The sequence below is a fragment of the Hyla sarda genome, chromosome 4 (genome assembly GCF_029499605.1).
Source record: "Hyla sarda isolate aHylSar1 chromosome 4, aHylSar1.hap1, whole genome shotgun sequence".
Taxonomy (NCBI): Eukaryota; Metazoa; Chordata; class Amphibia; order Anura; family Hylidae; genus Hyla; species Hyla sarda.
The window spans coordinates 75574699-75595133 of NC_079192.1; the positions used below are offsets into that span (position 1 = coordinate 75574699).

Genomic DNA, 20435 nt, shown 5'->3' on the forward strand with positions numbered 1-20435 from the left:
TGTAGCCTTAGAAGACAGTGTAAATAGGTGGGGGTTTATACTCTAGAATCACCGGTGATCAGCCTAATTAAGGGGTCACAGGACTTGTCCAAATTATGTGGTCTCAGCATTTCCTAACAGGCGCAACTTCGTAAATTTGGTGGCGACTGTTCTGGTATTGCAGCTCATCCTATTACAGTAAAGATGACAAGCTGCAATTCCAGATACAGCCGCTACTGAATTTACAGAACTGTACCTGGTTGAAAATGAAGAGGCTGAACCTCTTGCATGAGTGTAGCAGCCTATTTAATCTTTTGATCAGCAGTACTGGAAAAAACCCCTTTGAAGTGTAAGGCCACCTTTAGTCTATGTTCACACGGCAGAATGTCTGTGTGAAAATCCAATGGGATTTCAATGGGATTCTGCTGCACTGGTCCATGCCTGATGTTTCTGATGTGAAAATTCAGATTCCGGCAACCGCAGAAAGAATAGCAAAGTCTATTCATTCTGCGGAGTCCACGAGGAAATGCATTGCAGTCTATGAGACAGCGCATTTCTGAGCAGTCCTATCGCCTGCTGATTAGTGAAATATGCAGAATGTCCGCATCTATTTTTTGTGCAGACATTCATGTGAACCCAGCCTTAATGTCTGCTCTCATATGCCAATAAATTGTACCTATCACCCTCCAGTGAAAAAGACAAACAATGCCCTTAATAAAAAATGTATGCATTTTCCTATTGACCACCACTGTGTAGAAACCATCAGCACAAAACTCATCAGCTGACTGATGCATAAGACTTTTTACACAGACCTATAAAGTCATGTGTTGTCTGGTTCCTCATTTGTAACCTGGCCACAAAACAAATAGGAAGTAAGTTACAAGAATAAAAAGGCAGACATAATGTAATGCATCTCCCTGCATCTTGGGGACACTTGGGGGAACTTTCCTCCCCATGTAGCAAAACAGACAATTAAAGAGAACAAACACAATTACTTTTAAATAGCATTTATTTGAACAAAAAAAAAAAAATTTAAAAATATAAAAATTAAAGAGTACAGCATATTTGGGAACATTTTTCAAAACTAGTGTGCATAAATAGTAAAAGAACTTACCCCTAGCAACCAGAGGAACGCGATTGGCTTGTCAATGCTTTTGCAGTTTTGTTGATACAGCTTTTCTACTGTTTCTTATAAGAATAGTGCACATTTATGGCATATACTGTACACAGCATCTGCCATAAATCTCTGCTATATGTGGGTCCTACATCTGGGACCTGTACTCAACTCAAGATAGATGGCCCCCGGACACTTCCAGCTTGCTTAGGGCCACCAGAGGCGGTCAGGGAACTGAAACAGCCAAGCCAGCTATTTTTGTTGTAAATTATGTAACTCCCATTGACTTATGGAAACAATATAGCTCATGGTGATATACCTTATGCCATTAACCTCTTTTGGAGTTACACAAATCGAATAAATGAGCGCGCTGTGCTGCTTTTGGATTCCCAACCATCTCTGGCAACCAAAAGTAGGCCAAAGGGTCCATTGGGCTTTTAATCTCGAGCTAGAACCTGCATCTATCAGACATTTATAGAATATCCTGTGGATATGCCATAAGTGTCCTGATAGGAATACCCCTTTAACCTTGGGATAAATAAGTGAAAAAGTAACTCCTTGTACTTTATACGTGTTAAACATCTTTAATCTATCTACATGATAAAGAACAATGTGAATAGATCAATGGTTTCCAAATTGGATCTTCAGCTGTGCGGGAATGCTGGGAGTTGTAGTTTTGCAAAGATCCAGAGGTCCACAGTTAAGAGACCACTGGTATACACCTTTTAAGGAGAATCTGACAATATTCCTTTAGGGCAAGTTCACACGGAGCACAGCATATTTCACCGATGACAGTCACAAGAGCCAGCTCCCTGTTGCGGCTGGGTAGCTCTGTGTGTCTGCTCGTACGAGCGGACACACAGAGCTACCCAGCTGCAACAGGGAGCTTGCTCTTGTGACTGCTGTTGACGCATCTGCAGCATGAAATATGCTGCGGATGTGCTGCCAGAACCCTACCCGTATATTCACACATACAGTCTCCTGCACATATTTGAAGCTGCAGATTTGATGCTGCAGATTACAATATAAACTAAATGACTGAACACAGCTTCAGATCTGCAGCTCGAAACCCTGCACATCAAATATGCACAGAATACTGTACGTGTGTGTAGACCATGAAGCATCCTTACAAAGTATCCAGTCAATACTATCCATTCAGCTTAGAAAAAAAATCTTGGCTACTCTATGTCTTCCAGGTGCAGCTGAATGTTTTTGTACAGATATTACTAGGACTAATGTACTTGCCTTACATAAGCTCAATGACATCTTGAGATCATATATCGTTTCTATTATTTCCAATTTTCTATCATTTCCAATTATTGTCCATATGACTTCATAATTTGCAAAGAAAATAATCCCTGCCATTTCTTATCCCAGCTACAAGTTCCATCACCTGACAAGAAGACAAGGGTTTCAGTACACTATTAGGAAGAAACAGGCTACAGAAATGTCACCACTGTCAGCCTATACTGAATTTGTGTTGTATATACATTGGCCTGCCGGTCTTCTTTAGCTTGTCCTACAGGTAGTGCCCAAGTAGAGCAGTATCCTTTGTGCTGTCTTAATGTCCGCACACGGTGGTTCAGTCATCAAAGTCTGGGATGTCATCGTAGGAGTAACCTCTGTAACCTTTAGATGCATAATACGCGATGCGGAGGTGATAAAAGCCGGGCAGGAAAACCAGGACCCCGATGATCAGCACAGGTATGGCGCGTTCATTGCTCTAAAACAATACAAAACAGGATCAGAATAGAATACTAGTACAACAAAACTTCATTCAAATGTGAAAAATTCAGGAATGACTGCAATTGAAAATGGTGTCCAATTACTAGAGGGAGGTCTTCCATTAACCCCTTGCCGCAGAACACCGGGTATACCCGGCGCTGCGGCACAGGAGGATTATGAAGCGACACCAGAAGCTGAGCTCACATCATACCCGCACGGTCCCGGCTGCTATCAGCAGCCAGGACCCGTGGCTAATGCCGGACATCGCCGTTCCAGCAGATGTCCGGCATTAAGTCTCTAAAAGTGAAAGTAAAAGCATCCCGGCAGCTCAGTCGGGCTGATCGGGACATCTCAATAAAATCACGATGTCCCGATCAGCTAGGACGCAGCAGGAGGGTGCCTTACCTGCCTCCTGCGCGTCCGAACGGCGATTGATTGCTGCAAGCCTGAAATCCAGGCTTGAGCAATCAACCGCCGATAACACTGATCAATGCAAAGCTATGGCTTTGCAGTGATCTGTGTAAAAGATCAGTGTGTGCAGTGTTATGGCCCCTATGGGAGCTATAACATTGCAAAAAAAAGTGAACAAAAAAGTTAATAAAGATCATTTAACCCCTTCCCCAATAAAAGTTTGAATCACCCCCCTTTTCCCATAAAAAAAAAATGTGTAAATAAAAATAAACATATGGGGTATAGCCGCATGCGGAAATGTCCGCTACTATAAAAATATATAATTAATTAAACTGCACGGTCAATGGCGTACGCGCAAAAAAATTCCAAAGTCCAAAATAGCGTATTTTTGGTCAATTTTTATAACATAAAAAAAAATGAATAAAAAGCGATCAAAAAGTCCAATCAATACAAAAATGATACCGCTAAAAACTTCAGATCATGGCACAAAAAATGAGCCCTCATACCGGCCCATACACAGAAAAATAAAAAAAGTTATAGGGTTCAGAAGATGACAATTTTAAACGTATACATTTTCCTGCATGTAGTTATGATTTTTTTCCAAAGTAATAAAAAAATCAAACCTATATAAGTAGGGGATCATTTTAATCATATGGACCTACAGAATAAAGATCAGGTGTAATTTTTAATGAAAAATGTACTGTGTAGAAACAGACGCCCCCAAAAGTTACAAAATGGCGTTTTCTTCCATTTTGTCGCACAATTAGTTTTTTTTTTCATTTCGCTGTAGATTTTTGGGTAAAATTATGTCATTACAAAGTAGAATTAGTGGTGCAAAAAATAAGCCATGATATGTGTTTTTAGGTGCAAAATTGAAAGGGTTACGATTTTTAAAAGGTAAGGATGAAAAAACGAAAGTGCAAAAACAAAAAAATGCTATGTCCTTAAAGGAGTAGTCCAGTGGTGATTCAGTGGTTTACAACTTATCCCCTATCTTAAGGATAGGGGATAAGTTGCAGATCGCGGGGGGTCCGACCCCTGGGGCCCCCCGCGATCTCCTGTACGGAGCTCCGACAGCCCGCGGGAAGGGGGCGTGTCGACCTCCGCACGAAGCGGCGGCCGACACGCCCCCTCAATACAACTCTATGGCAGAGCCGAAGCGCTGCCTTCGGCAATCTCCGGCTCTGCCATTGAGATGTACTGAGGGGGCGTGCCGGCCGCCGCTTCCTGCGGGGGTCGACACCCGCTATCTCGGCGGAGAGCCGGGGCCCCGTACAGAGAGATCGCAGGGGACCCCAGCGGTCGGACCCCCCGTGATCTCAAACTTATCCCCTATCCTTAGGATAGGGGATAAGTTTTTCACCACTGGACTACCCCTTTAAGGGGTTAAATAAGCCCTCCGGGTTGTTGTTTTTTTTTTTGCCTAAATCATTCACAATCACTATCACTAGGCCTACAGCACCATTTGTTTAATTCCAGCACAGCTGCATCTATGTGTTCTATTACTCTAACTTGGTCATGTGATCACCAGTCTGACTCTCCAAACCTTCTATTGATTAATGTGTCAGCACAGAATGTCAGTTCTGGGTCTGACTGCCTGTAAGCTACAGGATGACATTATTACCTACAAGTGGAAAACCCCTTTAAGTGTATATAACACAGAATGTACCTGTCAGCGCAGATTTTATTGTCATAATGTTAAAGTACACCAGAACTTTTAGTAAACTACTGGCGTGTCATAGATGCATGTCAGAAGATTGGCGCAGGGTGGTCTGGATGCTAAGACCCCCACCAATTACTAGAATGAAAAAGAAGCACTGTGGACCTGTGTTTCTGCTCAGCTCCCCTTGGAAACCAAGCAGAAATAAAAGGACCGCAGCACTAAGCAAGGAGCCTCTGTGCCCCTTCGTTCTTGAGATCCCCCACTGATTCCAAACTTATGACATCTCAACTATGACGTTTCCTAACAGTTTAGGTACACCTTACGATTGCTTTCTTATGACTTAGGGCTGTTATGTCATGGGGAATACATGTAATTTATTAAATATATAAGCATGATTATAATGTCCCCTAAAGAGATTTTCTGATAACTTTGACCCATAAAAGCTTGCGGTCTCATTTAAACAACCTATTTTTGCAAAGAACCTGACTCCAGCTGACTCTTGACAAAGATCTGATTTTGCCTGCTGCGAGGGGAAGTTGTGATCCTACACATATACTTCCCCCTGTTGAAGGGAAATACCTCTATGATGTAAATATGATCTAACAGGCCACAGGAAAGTAGAATTGTTACTGAGAAATCCCCATTAATGACCATGATGTAAATATATATTTTTTTTCTCCTCATATTTTTTTTTTTTTGTTTATCGATCAGCCATAACAATAAAATAAACTGCCTATATTTTGTAGGTCGTCTTGTTCCAGTGAGGCACGGACTCCATAAAACCTCTGAAGATGTCCTGCTATATCTAAAAGCAGAACAATAGCACCAGGTCCTTTATATTGTGTTCCGAGGTGCGGCCTCCATGGATCAGATTTCAGAATATATGAAAGAAGCTCAATCGGACTGAGATCTATGAAATTTGGAAGCCAAGTCAACACCTTGAATTCTTTGTCATGTTCCTTAAAAGGGGTACTCCTGTGGAAAACTTTTTTTTAAATCAACTGGTGCCAGAAAGTTAAACAGATTTGTAAATTACTTCTATTAAAAAATCTCAATCGTTCCAGTACTTTTTGGGGGCTGTATACTACAGAGGAAATGCTTTACTTTTTAGATTTTTCTGATGTCATGACCCCAGTGCTCTCTGCTGACCTCTGCTGTCCATTTAAGGAACTGTCCAGAGCAGCATATGTTAGCTATAGGGATTTTCTACTGCTCTGGACAGTTCCTAAAATGGACAGCAGAGGTCAGCAGAGAGCACTGTGCTCATGACATCAGAGAAATCTAAAAAGAAAAGCATTTCCTCTATAGAATATATAGCCCCTAAAAAGTACTGGAAGGATTAAGATTTTTTTAATAGAAGTAATTTACAAATCTGTTTAACTTTCTGGTACCAGTTGACTTAAAAAAAAAAAAAAAAAGTTTTCCACGGGAGTACCCCTTTAAACCATTCATGAACATTGTTTTGCAATGTCATTATGGAATACCACTGCTATTAAGAAAGGCACTTGGTCTGCAACAATGTATAAGTACAGTGAACCCCCGACCTACGATGGCCCAGACATACGATAATTTCAACATGCAATGGCCTCTCAGAGGCAGCATCAACATACGATGCTTTTGTATGTCGGGGCCATCGCATAAACGGCTATCCGGCAGCGCTGACTGCTTCAGCTGCCACCGGATAGCCATTTACGGTGCCCCGTGTGGTCCGCTGACGATCACTTACCTGTCCTCGGGGCTCCGGCGCGTCCCCTTCGGGATCCTCTGCGCTCTACATTGTCGTCATCACGTCGCCGCGCACGCCGTCCCGTCATCCAATAGGAGCGGCGTGCGTAGCGACGTGATGGCGGCGACGGAGAGCGCGGATGCCGGGGAAGCAGAGGCCTTGCCGGAGCGTCGGGTACACCTCGGGGACGCGGCGACAGCAATGGAAGGCGAGATCCTGGGCAGCGGTGATGGGCGGTGACAGTCTGGAGCGGCGGGGGCAGGTGAGTACAACTTCCTCTAACAGTGGTTTATAACCTGTGGACCTCCAGATGTTGCAAAACTACAACACCCAGCATGCCCGGACAGCCAACGGCTGTCCGGGCATGTTGGGTGTTGTAGTTTTGCAACATCTGGAGGTCCGCAGGTTGTAGACCACTGTCCTATACTTTACATTGCACGGATCCCTCAACATGCGTTTGGAACGGATTACCATGGTATGTTGAGGGACCCCTGTAGATGGTTTCTGTTGAATACAATCTATATGAATTGCAGGGCCCATGGTTATTAGGCAAAACATTACCCAGAGCATGGTACAGGGTTGTCGACATGAGCACAATAACCAGTCTGCAGTCTCTCTCTTTATACACAGCAGGCTGCTATGTCCAACACTATCGTTTTCAGCAATTTGTGCTACAGTATCAAAGATCAGACCACAGTAACATCAATTGACCCTTAGGCGCCCATAACATTGTGGCCAATTCAGCATTTTCCTTCTTGGAGCACTGCATACCAGGAACACCCCACATGTTTAGGAGATGCTCTGACTTCAAGATACCATTGCCCATTTTTCTTGATGAAACACATCACAAACTGACTGTTCACTTTCTGCTTAATATATCCCCCCCCCCCCAATTAACAGGAACAATTGTCACAAATATTCAATGTTATTCTCTTAATCAGTTATTATTGTTATGACTGAGATGAGCGAACTTACAGTAAATTCGATTCGTAACGAACTTCTCGGCTCGGCAGTTGATGACTTTTCCTGCATAAATTAGTTCAGCTTTCAGGTTCTCTCGTGGGCTGGAAAAGGTGGATACAGTCCTAGGAGACTCTTTCCTAGGACTGTATCCATCTTTTCCAGCCCACCGGAGCACCGGAAAGCTGAACTAATTTATGAAGGAAAAATCAGCAACCGCCGAGCTGAGAAGTTCGTGACGAATCGAATTTACTGTAAGTTCGCTCATCTCTAGTTATGACTGATCGGTGTATATCTTTTTTTTGTGCATCTGTAAGTAGATGTTTATTACCCCACAGACAAAAAGAATAAAAAGTCAACTTACCCCATTGCCAATGTGCCCAGTAAGCAGGAGGGAACCAATTACAATCAACAAAGTACCAATCAAGAACAGGACACTGGCCAAAGCAATGGCTTTGTATGGGATTTTGGGAGGGCTCCTCTTGAACTAGAAGAAAAAAAAGGTTTATCATTGATATTTAGTAATGGCACACCCTCTTTCCTGGTTGTGGATAGGGGGGGGGGGGTTCTTCAGATGGGAATACCCTTTTAAGTATCTAAGTTGGGCATGCTGGGAGTTGTAGTTTTGCAACATCTAGAGGTCCGCAGGTTGGAGACCACTGGACTATAGGATGTTCATACTTGTTAATACTGTAGAGCAGCCAAGCCTTCCCTTAGCCAGCTTTTATCAAAATCTGTTTGCATATTTATCTGTTTGTTTTGGCATATGGTTGGTTTTGCTTGGCATCAGTCTATGGTGCAGTAATTTTTATTTGCTGCAGCATTACTGGAACTTGGTTTGCTCCATCTAGTGGTAATAACACAATAATGCAGTCAAAATTAGAGAACAGTAACCACCACGTGGTAGGATGAAGACCAACAGAGTTACCTAGTTACCATATTTTTCGCCATATAAGATGCTCCGGCATATAAGACGCACCCAATTTTAAAGGGTGAAAAAAAAAAAAAAAAGATTCTGAACCTTCAACCTGCGGACCTCCAGATGTTGCAAAACTACAACTCCCAGCAAGCCCGGACTGCCGTTGGCTGTCTGGGCATGCCAGGAGTTGTAATTTTGCAACATCTGGAGGTCCGCAGATTAAAGACCACTGGTATAGGAGGTAATACTCATGTGTCCCCGCTGCTCCGGACCGTCACCGCTGCCCTGGATGTCGCCCTCCATCATTGTCGCCACTTCCCCAGGATGTCCCCGTTGCTCCGGAATGTCTCTGCTGCTGGGTATCCTCGCTCTCCATTGCCGCCATCATTTCGCTACGCACGCCGCTCCTATTGGATGACGGGACGGCGTGCGCGACGACGTGATGACGGCGAAGGAGTGCGCCGGCCATGCAGGGGATCCCAGCACAGAGCAGACACCAAGGAGGCAGGTAAGGTCCCTCCCGCTGTCCTGTAAGCTGTTCGGGACACCGCAATTTCACAGCGGCGGTCCCGAACAGCCCAACTGAGCAGCCGGGTTAGTGTAACTTTCGCTTCAGACGTGGCGGTCAGCTTTGATCGCCGCGTCTGAAGGGTTAATACAAGGCATCACCGCAATCAGTGATGTCTTGTATTAGCCGGCCATTGAAGGCCACAGGGACCGCCGCGATAGGACAGGGTTTTAATGTGTATTTGCCATATAAGACGCACCAACCTTTCCCCCCCAGTTTTGGGGAAGAAAAAGTGCGTCTTATGTGGCGAAAAATACGGTACCTAAAGAGTCTATCAAGTTCTTAAGACGTAAAAGGGGAAATCTTCAATGGGCAGTTTATTCAGTAAGTGAGTGAGATAAGAGATCGGTCCTACAGTTGCTCACCTGAAGATCGATATATCCGTCATCTGTATCAGAAAGCTTAGAGTACTTCACTTTGCTGTTTGGCAGAGCGGAAACATTGCTGCGTGAGGGCATCATAGCATATGTTGCTTGTTATACCCGAAAGACAACCTAAATCCTAAGAAGACATAAAGAGATTTTAAGCACAAAAAAGTTGTATAAAGACAAGTGCAAATCTGTCATACGAATCCCCATCTGGTGTCCTATATACTACGATTTACTGTAATGGGGGTCTTCGCTTTGTACAATCCCTACTTGTTAGAAGAGTCTGTTGATAATAGGCTGACCCCAAGTGTCCCCCATGAAGGAACCCTCAGAGAATGGTTGTAATGTGTGTTGGAATCTAGTAGAATGTGTTGAATTGACACATAGGGAATAAAGCATTAGAGCAGTGTCTATTCAAATGGGTCGTCTGTGTGATGCAGGAAAGGTCAGGTCCTCCAGCACTGGAAACACTTTTTGTAACTAATTTCTACTCAGACCAAGAGATGGGATTCCTGAAAGGAAGCAGGGGGGAGAGATGAGCAGTGGGGGGACCAGAATGACCGCAATGGGTGCTGCGGGTGACTGGGGTATATAAAAAGGGGTACTCCAGGGAACACAACTTATTCCCTATACACAGTATAGTGCTGGGACCCCCCCCCCCCCCCCAATCTCCTGTACGGGGTTCTGACACTGAATTTACCATACTCCCGAGTGCTCCAGCCACCACCCTCAGAGATGAGCAGACATTATGGCCACTTCGGTCTTCCCAACAGGTGATTGGCTGAGAGGACCATGACACAAGCACATCTCTGAGGGCCAGGGCCAGAGAGCTGAAAGGTTAGTTCAGACAGAGGGCCGGGGCCCCGAACAGGAGATCTGACCGCTGGGACCTCCAGCGATCGGATACTTATCCCCTATACTGTGGATGCTTAATTACTAGTTAAAGGGGGTTCTACCTTCATAGTAACATACGGTAGTTCATAAGGTTGAAAAAAGACCAGAGTCCATCAAGTCCAACCTATAACCCTAATGAGTCCCTACCGAGTTGATCCAGAGGAAGGCAAAAAACCCTTATACTAGACTCCAATATAGCAGTCAGAATAAATCCCTGGATCAACGTTCTGTCCCTATAGATCTAGTATCCATAACCAGTAATGTTATTATTCTCCAAAAATGCATCCAGACCCCTTTTAAATTCTTTTACAGAGTTCACCATGACCACCTCCTCCGGGAGAGAGTTCCACGGTCTCACTGCTCTTACAGTAAAGAATCCCCGTCTGTGCTGATGAAGAAACCTTCTTTCCTCTAAAACGTAGAGGATGCCCCCTTGTTATAGATACAGTCCTGGGTATAAATATATCATGGGAGAGATTTCTGTACTGCCCTCTGATATATTTATACATAGTTATTAGGTCTCCCCTAAGACTTCTTTTTTTCGAAAAGAACCCTAATTCTGATAATCTTTCTGGGTACTGTAGTCCTCCCATTCCCGTATTACTCTGGTTGCCCGTCTTTGAACCCTCTCCAGCTCCACTATATCTTTCTTGTACACTGGTGCCCAGTACTGTACACAGTATTCTATGTGTGGTCTGACTAGTGATTTGTACAGCGGTAGAATTGTTTCCTTGTCGTGGTCATCTATGCCCCTATTGATGCACCCCATGATTTTATTAGCCTTGGCAGCAGCTGCCAGACACTGGTCACTACAGCTAAATTTACTATTAACTAAGACTCCTAAGTCCTTTTCCACGTCAGTCATCCCAAGTGTGCTCCCATTTAATACATAGTCTCAGTCTGGATTTTTCTTCCTCATGTGCATTACCTTACATTTATCAGTGTTGACCCTCATCTGCCACTTCCCAGCCCAAACCTCCAACCTATCCAGATCCATTTGTAACAGTGCACTGTCCTCTATTGTGTTTACCGCTTTACAGAGTATAGTATCATCTGCAAAGATTGCTACTTTACTATTCAACCACTCTACAAGGTCATTAATAAATATATTAAATAGAACATGACCCAAGACGGACCCCTGTGGTACCCCACTATTAACAGTCACCCAATCAGAATAAGTACCATTAATAACCACCCACTGAGCCAGTTACTTACCCACTTACACACATTTTGCCCCAGCCCAATCCTTCTCATTTTATGTACCAATCTTATGTGGCACCGTATTAAAGGGGTATTCCAGGATTTTTATTTTATTTGACTATGTTACAGGGGCTGTAAAGTTAGTGTAGTTCATAATATAGTGTCTGTACCTGTGGGTTTTTTCACAATTCTTCTGTGATTTTCACTCCAATATTTATTTTTTAACAGCATACAAAATGACTGTTGTCTCAGATTTTTCCCAGGTTGTAATGCGGCCGAGACCTGACACCACTAGTCACCTGATGACAGGGAGCCTGTCTGCTTCAATGGGTGGAGGGGTTGTTTGATGGGAGAGAGATCAATCTGCAACAGCTGTAGGCACCCTGATTGAAAACCACATGTCTTTTGATGGATGCAGATCATTTATGTTTCAATGGGTGGGGTGGCTGATGTGTGGGAGAGAGGAAAATGGAATTGTGGGATTTGTAGTCAAAAAAAGAAAAGTCAAACAGGAAATATCAGTTCACAGAAAGCTAGCCACAGTGTTATGGTAATCTCACAACATAGCCATTTAGCCCCAAGACAAGCGCAGATCCTTCCTAAGCATGTCCATTACTGTCTGCCAGGTACATACTAAAATCACCTTATGGTAGATAACCCCTTTAAATACTTTGGAAAAATGCAGATGTACGACATCCAGCGATTCCCCCTGGTCCAGCCTGGAGCTCACCTCCTCATAAAAGCTGACCAGGTTAGTTTGACAGGACCGATCCCTCATAAAGCCATGCTGATATGGAGTCATACATTTTTATCAAGATACTCCAAAATAGCATCTCTTAGAAAACCCTCAAACAATTCCCGGGGTCACCTTTTGACCCCTTTTTAAATATTGGCAATTTGGAACCACATTTGCCATGCGCCAGTCCTGGGGAACAGTCCCTGTCACTAGAGAGTCCCTGAATATTAACAATAGAGTCCCTGTCTATTACATTGCTTAATTCCTTTAGAACGGGGGTGAATGCCATCTGGATCTGGTGATTTGTCTATTTTGATTTTTTGTAGGCGGCACTGTACTTCTTCCTGGGTTAGACAGGTGACCTGTACTGGGGAGTTTACCTTATCTCGCTGTATTTCACCTGGCATTTCATTTTCCTTGGTGAATACAGTGGAGAAGAATTTGTTTAATATATTTGCTTTTCCCTGATCCCCGTTTATAATTTCTTCCTCATCATTTTTAAACACTTTTATTTTTGACCTTTTTGCTATTTATACAGTTAAAGAACATTTTGGGGTTAGTTTTACTCTCTTTGGCAATGAGTTTTTCTGTCTCTATTTTTGCGGCTTTTATCTGTTTTTTTTTACATATTTTACATTTTTCTCTATAACTTTTTAATGCTTCCTCACTGCCGTCCTGTTTTAGTAGTTTAAATGCTTTATTTTTGTCATTTATTGCTCCCGTAACATTTTTATTCATCCATATTGGTTTTCTTTTATTCATGACCCTTTTATTCCCATAAAGGTATATACCTCTTGCAGTGAGAATTTAAGATATTTTAAAAAGTTTCCCATTTAGTGTCAGTATTCTTGTTTTTGAGGACACTATCCCAATTTATATTGTTAAGGGCTTCTCTGAGTTGATCAAACTTTGCCTTTCTAAAGTTCATTGTTTTTGTGGCCCCTCGAGAGATTCTCTTATTGAAGAACAAGTTATAATTAGGGAAGTCCCAATACTGGTATCGGTATCAGGGCCGATACTAGCCATTTGCATGGTATCGGGGACTCGTTTAATGTCCCCGATACCATGCCCGATACCTGGTGCCGCTCTGCTGCCCGGTTCTTCCATCCTCCCGTCCGCATCATAGTGTTCCATGGAAGAGCATGTGACATACACGTCACTCCGCCTCCTCCCCTGCGCCCAGCGTAACGTTACGCAGGAAGCAGAGTGACGTGTATGTCACATGCTCCTCCATAGGACGACATGATGCAGACCGGAGGACGGGAGAACGGGGCAGCAAAGCGGCAGCACCAGCACCCGACCCAGGGAGGTGAGCTGCCTGCAAGGAGGGGGCTGCTACTAATGTCTAAGTGGGGGGCCCTGCTGTCTAAAGGGAGTGGCCCTGCTGCTGTCTAAAGGGGGTGGCCCTGCTGCTGTCTAAAGGGGGTGGCCCTGCTGCTGTCTAATAGGGGGGGGGGGGGGCTGCTGCTGTCTAATAGGGGGGGCTGCTGCTGTCTAAAGGGGGGGGGGGCCTGCTGCTGTCTAAAGGGAGGGGGGCCCTGCTGCTGTCTAAAGGGGGGCCCACTGTCTAAAGGGGGGCTGTGGTCTACAGGGGGGCTGCTACTTATGTCTACAGGGGGGCTTCTGTCTACAAGGGGGGCTGCTACTAATGTCTGCAAGGGGGGCTGCTACTAATGTCTGCAAGGGGATACTACCTACTATTAAAGACAATCTTACAGCAGAGTCACCTGCACTAACTTGAATTTATAGGTAGATAGGTCAGATGACCCGGTTTCTACCGCTGCTCACCATGTGATCATCGGTCTCCCCGCCAATGCAAATTCCCTGTTCTGTCCAATGGAGAAGAGAGAAATCATGGCTCATACTACAGCAGCCGCCTCCATTGTACACAACAAGGACCCACATATCATACGGTAAGCAGCGCCAGAAACTGGGTCACCCTGGTGTCAGATTCCCTTTAATATATAAGTACTCGTACTTGGTTTCGGCGATTACTAGAATTAAAGTATCGGTACTCTGTCTTAAAAAAAAATGGTATCGGGACATCCCTAGTTATAATGTATTATATTATGATCACTATTTCCTAGGTGTCCTTCTACTTGCACATTAGTTACTCTGTCAGGTCTGTTGGTTAATAAGTCCAGTAGGGCGCCCCCTCTGGTCGGGCTCTGCACCATTTGGGACAGATAATTGTCTTTAGCTACAGTCAGATACCTGTTTCCTTTATGAGATTCACAGGTCTCAGTCTCCCAGTTTATATCAGGATAGTTAAAGTCCTCCATTATTATCACCTCATTCTGATTTGCTGCCTTGTTTATTTGCCTCAGTAATTGATCTTCTTCCTCTTCCATTATGTTTGGTGGCTCATACTAAACCCCTATCAGAATTTTTATTATTTTTATCTCCATATATTTCTACCCATAATGACTCCACATTATAGTTTCCCTCCCGTATATCCTCCTGCAGTGCGGCCTTCAGACTGGACTTTACATGAAGACAAACTCCTCCCCCTTTCTGTTTTGTCTGATCCTTCCTGAATAGACTATAACCCTGTATGTTGACCGCCCAGTCACAGCTATCATCCAACCAAGTCTCTGTTATACCCACTATGTCATAATCCTCCTCAGACATTATCAACTCCAGTTCGTCAGTTTTATTGGTCAGACTTCTGGCATTAGTCAACATGCAATTCAAGGGTGTAAGTTTTATTTTCCTATGAAGCCTATCCCTATTAACTAGTCTAACCCCTCCCTCCGCTCCACCCCCAGGTATATTAATAAGTCCCCCCTCTCTATCTACACTATCTTCCCCCTCTTTGCTGTAGGTTCCCTCCCCCCAGTCCCTAGTTTAAACACTCCTCCACCCTTCTAGCCATCTTCTCCCCAAGCACAGCTGCACCCTCCCCATTGAGGTGCAGCCCATCCCTACGGTAGAGCCGGTAACCGACAGCGAAGTCGGCCCAGTTCTCTATGAACCCAAACCCTTCCTTCCTACACCAGCTTCTGAGCCACTTGTTTACCTCCCTAATCTCCCGCTGCCTCTCTGGTGTGGCTTGTGGTACAGGTAATATTACCTTGGAGATTTTTGCCTTAAAGGGTGACTCATTAAAAAAATGTTTTGATACTGAACTCCTTATGGTAAATAAAAAAATATTTCTAATATTGTTTGTTTTATTTGTGCTTAAAAACGCTCAAGACACAGAAAGTGCAGCCTGGAGTGCTGAGGGGGGTGTCCAACTAACAGCATATGGCAGTTAAGTGTGAGAGGAGCTATGATTGGATGAGGCTGGACACCCCCCTCAGCACTCCAGGCAGCACTTCCTGTGTTTGGGTTTTGGTCCAAAGTCTGTGTATGAGTTGGGGGAAAATGTGCTCTTGAGCTTTTTTAAGCACAAATAAAACATAGAAAACTTAATTTTTTTTAAACAAAGTATATTAGAAATATTTTTTATTTACCATAAGGAGTGCAATAGCAACAATTAATTTTAATGAGAGGGACCATTTAAGCTTGCGGCCTAAGTCCCTGAAATCATTTTTAAGGACACTCCACCTACCTCTTACTTTGTCATTGGTGCCAATATGTACCATGACTGCTGGATCCTCTCCAGCCCCACCCAGCAACCTGTCAACCCGATCCGCGATGTGCCGAACTCGAGCGCCAGGAAGACAACACACTGTTCGACACTTCAGACCCTTCCCTTCATTCACCAGCTGGTATGACATAGCAGTATTTTTTTTTTAATGGGGAGTTTTAGTGGTATTTTATCTGTATTTTTTTCCCTTTAAGTTTTGTTTCTACACAGTGCACTGTACAGTAAAAATCTTTATCTTCATTCTGTAGGTCCATATGCTGACAACGATCCCCAATTTATATAGGTTTTGTTTTAATTTTCTACTTTTAAAAAATGTTTAGTTTTTTTCATTTACGGGACTCCGAAGGTGGGGGCTGGAGTGCTCAGCAGGACAAGACCGGCCCTGTTGTGGAGATCACGAGGGTCCCAGCGGTCGGCTTCCTCCCATGATCAGATGTTTTTAATAAGCAGAGTACCCCTTTAACTGCTGGAAACCTTGGTGCTCTGCTGTTTTCTATAATAATAATAATATTCCAGCGCTGTAGAAAAAAGATATTACAGCTCAGAGGCCCAGGTAAATATATACTCACATTTACATATTTATGTGTAGATATAGCATAGAAACATAGAATGTGTCGGCAGATAAGAACCATTTGTCTGCCCAATAATCTGAACACTATCAATAGTCCCTGGCCCTATCTTATATGAAGGATAGCCTTATGCCTAGCCCATGCATGTTTAACCCCTTAAGGACCAAGCCCATTTTCACCTTAAAGGGGTACTCTGCCCCTAGCATCTTATCCCCTATCCAAAGGATAGGGGATAAGATGTCAGATCACCAGGGTCCCGCCGCTGGGGACACCAGGGATCTCCGCTGCAGCACCCACCTGTCATTATTGCACAGAGCAAACTCGCTCTGTGCGTAATGACCGGCGATACAGGGGCTGGAGCATCGTGACGTCACGGCTCCGCCCCTTGTGAAGTCACGGCCCGCCCCCTCAATACAAGTCTATGGGAGGGGGTGTGGCGGCCATCACGCCCCCTCCCATAGACTTGCATTAAGGGGGCAGGCTGTGATGTCACAAGGGGCGAAGCCGTGACGTCACGATGCTCCGGCCCCTGTATCGCTGGTCATTACGCACAGAGCGAGTTTGCTCTGTGCAGTAATGATAGCGCAGTGCCGCAGCGGAGATCCCGGGGGTCCCCAGCAGCTAGACCCCGGCGATCTGACATCTTATCCCCTATCCTTTGGATAGGGGATAAGATGCTAGGGGTGGAGTACCCCATTAAGGACCAGGCCAATTTTATTTTTGCGTTATTGTTTTTCCTCCTCGCCTTCTAAAATCCATAACTCTCTTATATTTCCATCCACAGACCCATAAAAGGGCTTGCTTTTTGCGTGACCAATTGTACTTTGTAATGAAACCTCTCATTTTACCATAAAATATACGGCAAAGGGAGGAAATTTAAATGAAAACCACAGGGGTTCGTTTTCACACTGTACAATTTACGGTAACAACATGTGTTCTTTATTCTGTGGGTCAATACGATTAAAATGATACCCATGGCTAGATACTTTTAGATTTTTGTATCGCTTTAAAAAAAAAAAAAATCTAAAACTTTTTGTACAAAATCAGTAATCTAAAATTGCCCTATTTTGACCACCTATAACTTTTTCATTTTTCCGTATATAGGGCTCATTTTTTTTGCCGTCATCTGTACTTTTTATTGATACCACATTTGCATATATAAAACTTTTAGTTAATTTTTTTGGGAATAAAATGTGACAAAAAAGCAGCATTTTTGGACTTTTTTTTTTTTTTTTTTTCACATTTACACCGCACGGGATCATTAACATTATATTTTGATAGATCGGACATTTACGTACGTGGCGATACCAAATATGTTTATTAAAAAAATTTACGCTTTTGGGGGTAAAATGGGAAAAACTGACAATTTTCATTTTTATTGGGGGAGGGGATTTTCACTTTTTACTATTAATTTTTAAATTTTCAACTTTTTTTTTATTTTTTATTTTATTTTTTTTTTACACTTGTTATGTCCCCATAGGGGACTAGTTATAGCAATCCTTTGATTGCTAATACTGTTCAGTACTGTGCATAGGACATAGCACTGATCAGTGTTATCGGTCATCTTCTGCTCTGGTCTGCTCGATCTCAGACCAGAGCAGAAGACCCCGGGAGATGGCCGGAGCCAGGTGAGGGGACCTCCGGCCGCCATGCTGGATGATTGGATCGCCGCGGCAGCGCTGCGATCATCCATTTAAAGTACCGCACTGCTGCAGATGCCGTGATCTATATTGATCACGGCATCTGAGGGGTTAATGGCGGACATCCGTGCGATTGCGGATGTCGGCCATTATGGGCGGGTCCCCGGCTGCTGCTTGCAGCCGGAACCTGCCGTGTATGACGCGAGCACCGCTCCGATGCTCGCGGTCATACACAGGATGTAAATGTACATCATGGTGCGCAAAGTACTGCCAAACCAGGACGTACATTTACGTCCGTGGTCGTTAAGGGGTTAAACCCCTTCACTATATTTGCAGCGACCACTTCTGCAGGAAGGCTATTCCATGCATCCACTACTCTCTCAGTAAAGTAATACTTCCTGATATTACTGCAGAAACCTTTGTCCCTCTAATATAAAACATATGTCCTCTTGTGGTAGTTTTTCTTCTTATAAATATGCTCTCCTCCTCCTTTACCGTGTTGATTCCCTTTATGTATATAAAAGTCTCTATCATATCCCCTCTGTCTCTTCTTTCTTCTATACATGTTAAGGTCCTTTAATCTTTCCTGGTAAGTTTTATCCTGCAATCCATGTACTAGTTTAGTATCTTCTGTGAACTCTCTCTATAGTATCTATATCCTTCTGGAGATACTGGTCTCCAGTACTGCGCACAATACTCCAAGTGAGGTCTCAGTGTACTCAGGTCACTTTTCTCTTTCTACTGCTTATACCTCTCCCTATACATCCCCTGATGCTTCTATGTTCTCCCTGCTTCCGTGACGAGAGCCAAGAACAGGACCTGCCCGCTCAGCTAATTTCTGGCCAAGACTGGACACTGCTGCTGTGAGCTCTTGTTTTGGAAGCAGAAAGAACACAGAAGCATCAGAGGATCGGAAGAGAAAGAAGCGGAGCTGAGGTGGTGGGACCAGTGGGGGGAACAGGGGTGGGTGAGTATTTTACCGGGTCCCTAGTAATATTATATATTAGTATGAGGTTTAGTATAGTATGTGTTATACATAGCTATAGTATGGTGTTGCAACTGTAATTTCCAGCCTCTGGTTGCAAAACTACAACTCCAAGCAAGCCCTGACAGCCATAGGCTGTCAGGGCATGCTGGGAGTTGTAGTTATGCAAAAGCTGGAGGTCCACAGGTTGGGGATGACTGGGATGTCTTTTTCCTCTCACATAAATCCACTACAGTGATCCTAACCTGTACATGAATGGCTGATAACAGCGATACAATAGAATACACCGGCAGCAGATAGGTGACATCCCCCACAGGCTGCAGAGGACACTCCTCCTCCATACACTACACTGATAGATCGGCTCCCACAATGAATGCACCGCTAGCTACGGAGGCCCGCAGGGGACAAACGTGCGGCTCTCACACGGATTGATCACTCACAATGCAATCCTACCTGATTCGCGAGTCCATAGCGCAGGTGTAAACTTCCGGGTTACACGGCAGCTCCGCTGGCAGTGACCGGATGACGTCACGATCATGTGACCCGGCACGCAGGCAAGAGAAGCTTGGATTGGTGCGTCAAATCGGAGGTAAGATTTCCTGTCTTTTGTCCGTTTCAATAAACTTTATTAGTAGGTTGTTGTAAGCGTGACACATCCTACTCAGGTGATGATCTCTAACATGTGGCTACCCGGCTGTTGGAAAACTAGAACTCACTAGACATGTAGGGCTGTAACTGCATGCTGGGACTTGTAGTTGTGTAACAGCTGAACAGCCACAGGTTGGGGATCACTAGTCTAAGCATCTCTTATGAAGCAAGTGGACTGATCACTATAGAAGTGGTCTACAAATTGTGGACCTCCATGCTGGGAGTTGTAGTTTTGCAATAGCTGGAGACCCACAGTTTGGAGACCACTTATATAGGGTTCATACTGGACTGTACAGTTGGGGGGGGGGGGGGGGGGGGGGGAGGAGTAAGTCAGCCACCAATTGTGCAAGTTCTCCCACCTAAAAAGATGAGAGGCCTGTAATGTTCATCATAGGTTATACCTCAACTATGAGAGACAATGGGGGGGAGCATCCACGCTGGTAATCCAGATGTGTTGGTTTTCTCAGGATTGGAGACCGTCCAGGTGCCAAGAGACGGCGCCGATCGCCATAAGACACTGTTGCAGAAAGAATCGGCCTGGATCCTGAGAACCAACGCCCTGGGTCCTCCAGGATTAAATGATAAAAATGATATGAGCGTGTTCCTGTAGATTTGTAAGGTCCTCCACTATAGTGCTGATATTCTACTTACATTGTTTTTAATTCACTATAAGTTGTTTTGTATCTGTCATATAGCAGCGCTGTTGGTGCGCTTGCGCCGACATTTGTGTATGGGTTG

General features: G+C 44.2%; 1 protein-coding gene across 4 annotated transcripts; it reads right to left on the reverse strand.

Moving 5' to 3' along the window:
* Positions 1-981: 981 nt before the first annotated feature.
* TMEM230 (transmembrane protein 230) lies at positions 982-19638 on the reverse strand. Of its 4 annotated transcripts, none has more exons than XM_056571395.1 (4): positions 19503-19638; positions 9431-9566; positions 7943-8065; positions 982-2816 (listed from the first exon to the last, which is right to left on the reverse strand). In XM_056571395.1, exons 2-4 carry the CDS (start codon positions 9524-9526, stop codon positions 2676-2678), a joined length of 360 nt encoding a protein of 119 aa, XP_056427370.1. In that variant the 5' UTR covers positions 9527-9566; positions 19503-19638; the 3' UTR covers positions 982-2675. The 4 variants fall into 4 exon arrangements, with proteins under 4 accessions (XP_056427370.1, XP_056427373.1, XP_056427369.1 ...); XM_056571398.1 differs by having other exon boundaries at positions 19490-19512; XM_056571394.1 differs by lacking the exon at positions 19503-19638 and adding an exon at positions 19295-19426.
* Between the last annotated feature and the right edge of the window lie 797 nt (positions 19639-20435).

Excerpts from the sequence above, each read along its gene's own strand:
- TMEM230 (XM_056571395.1), bottom strand. The coding sequence starts at position 9,526 with ATGATGCCCTCACGCAGCAATGTTTCCGCTCTGCCAAACAGCAAAGTG. Across the intron at positions 8,066-9,430 it reads ACGGATATATCGATCTTCAG|TTCAAGAGGAGCCCTCCCAA; the intron begins GTGAGCAACTGT and ends TTTTTCTTCTAG. Across the intron at positions 2,817-7,942 it reads CTGGGCACATTGGCAATGGG|AGCAATGAACGCGCCATACC; the intron begins GTAAGTTGACTT and ends GTATTGTTTTAG.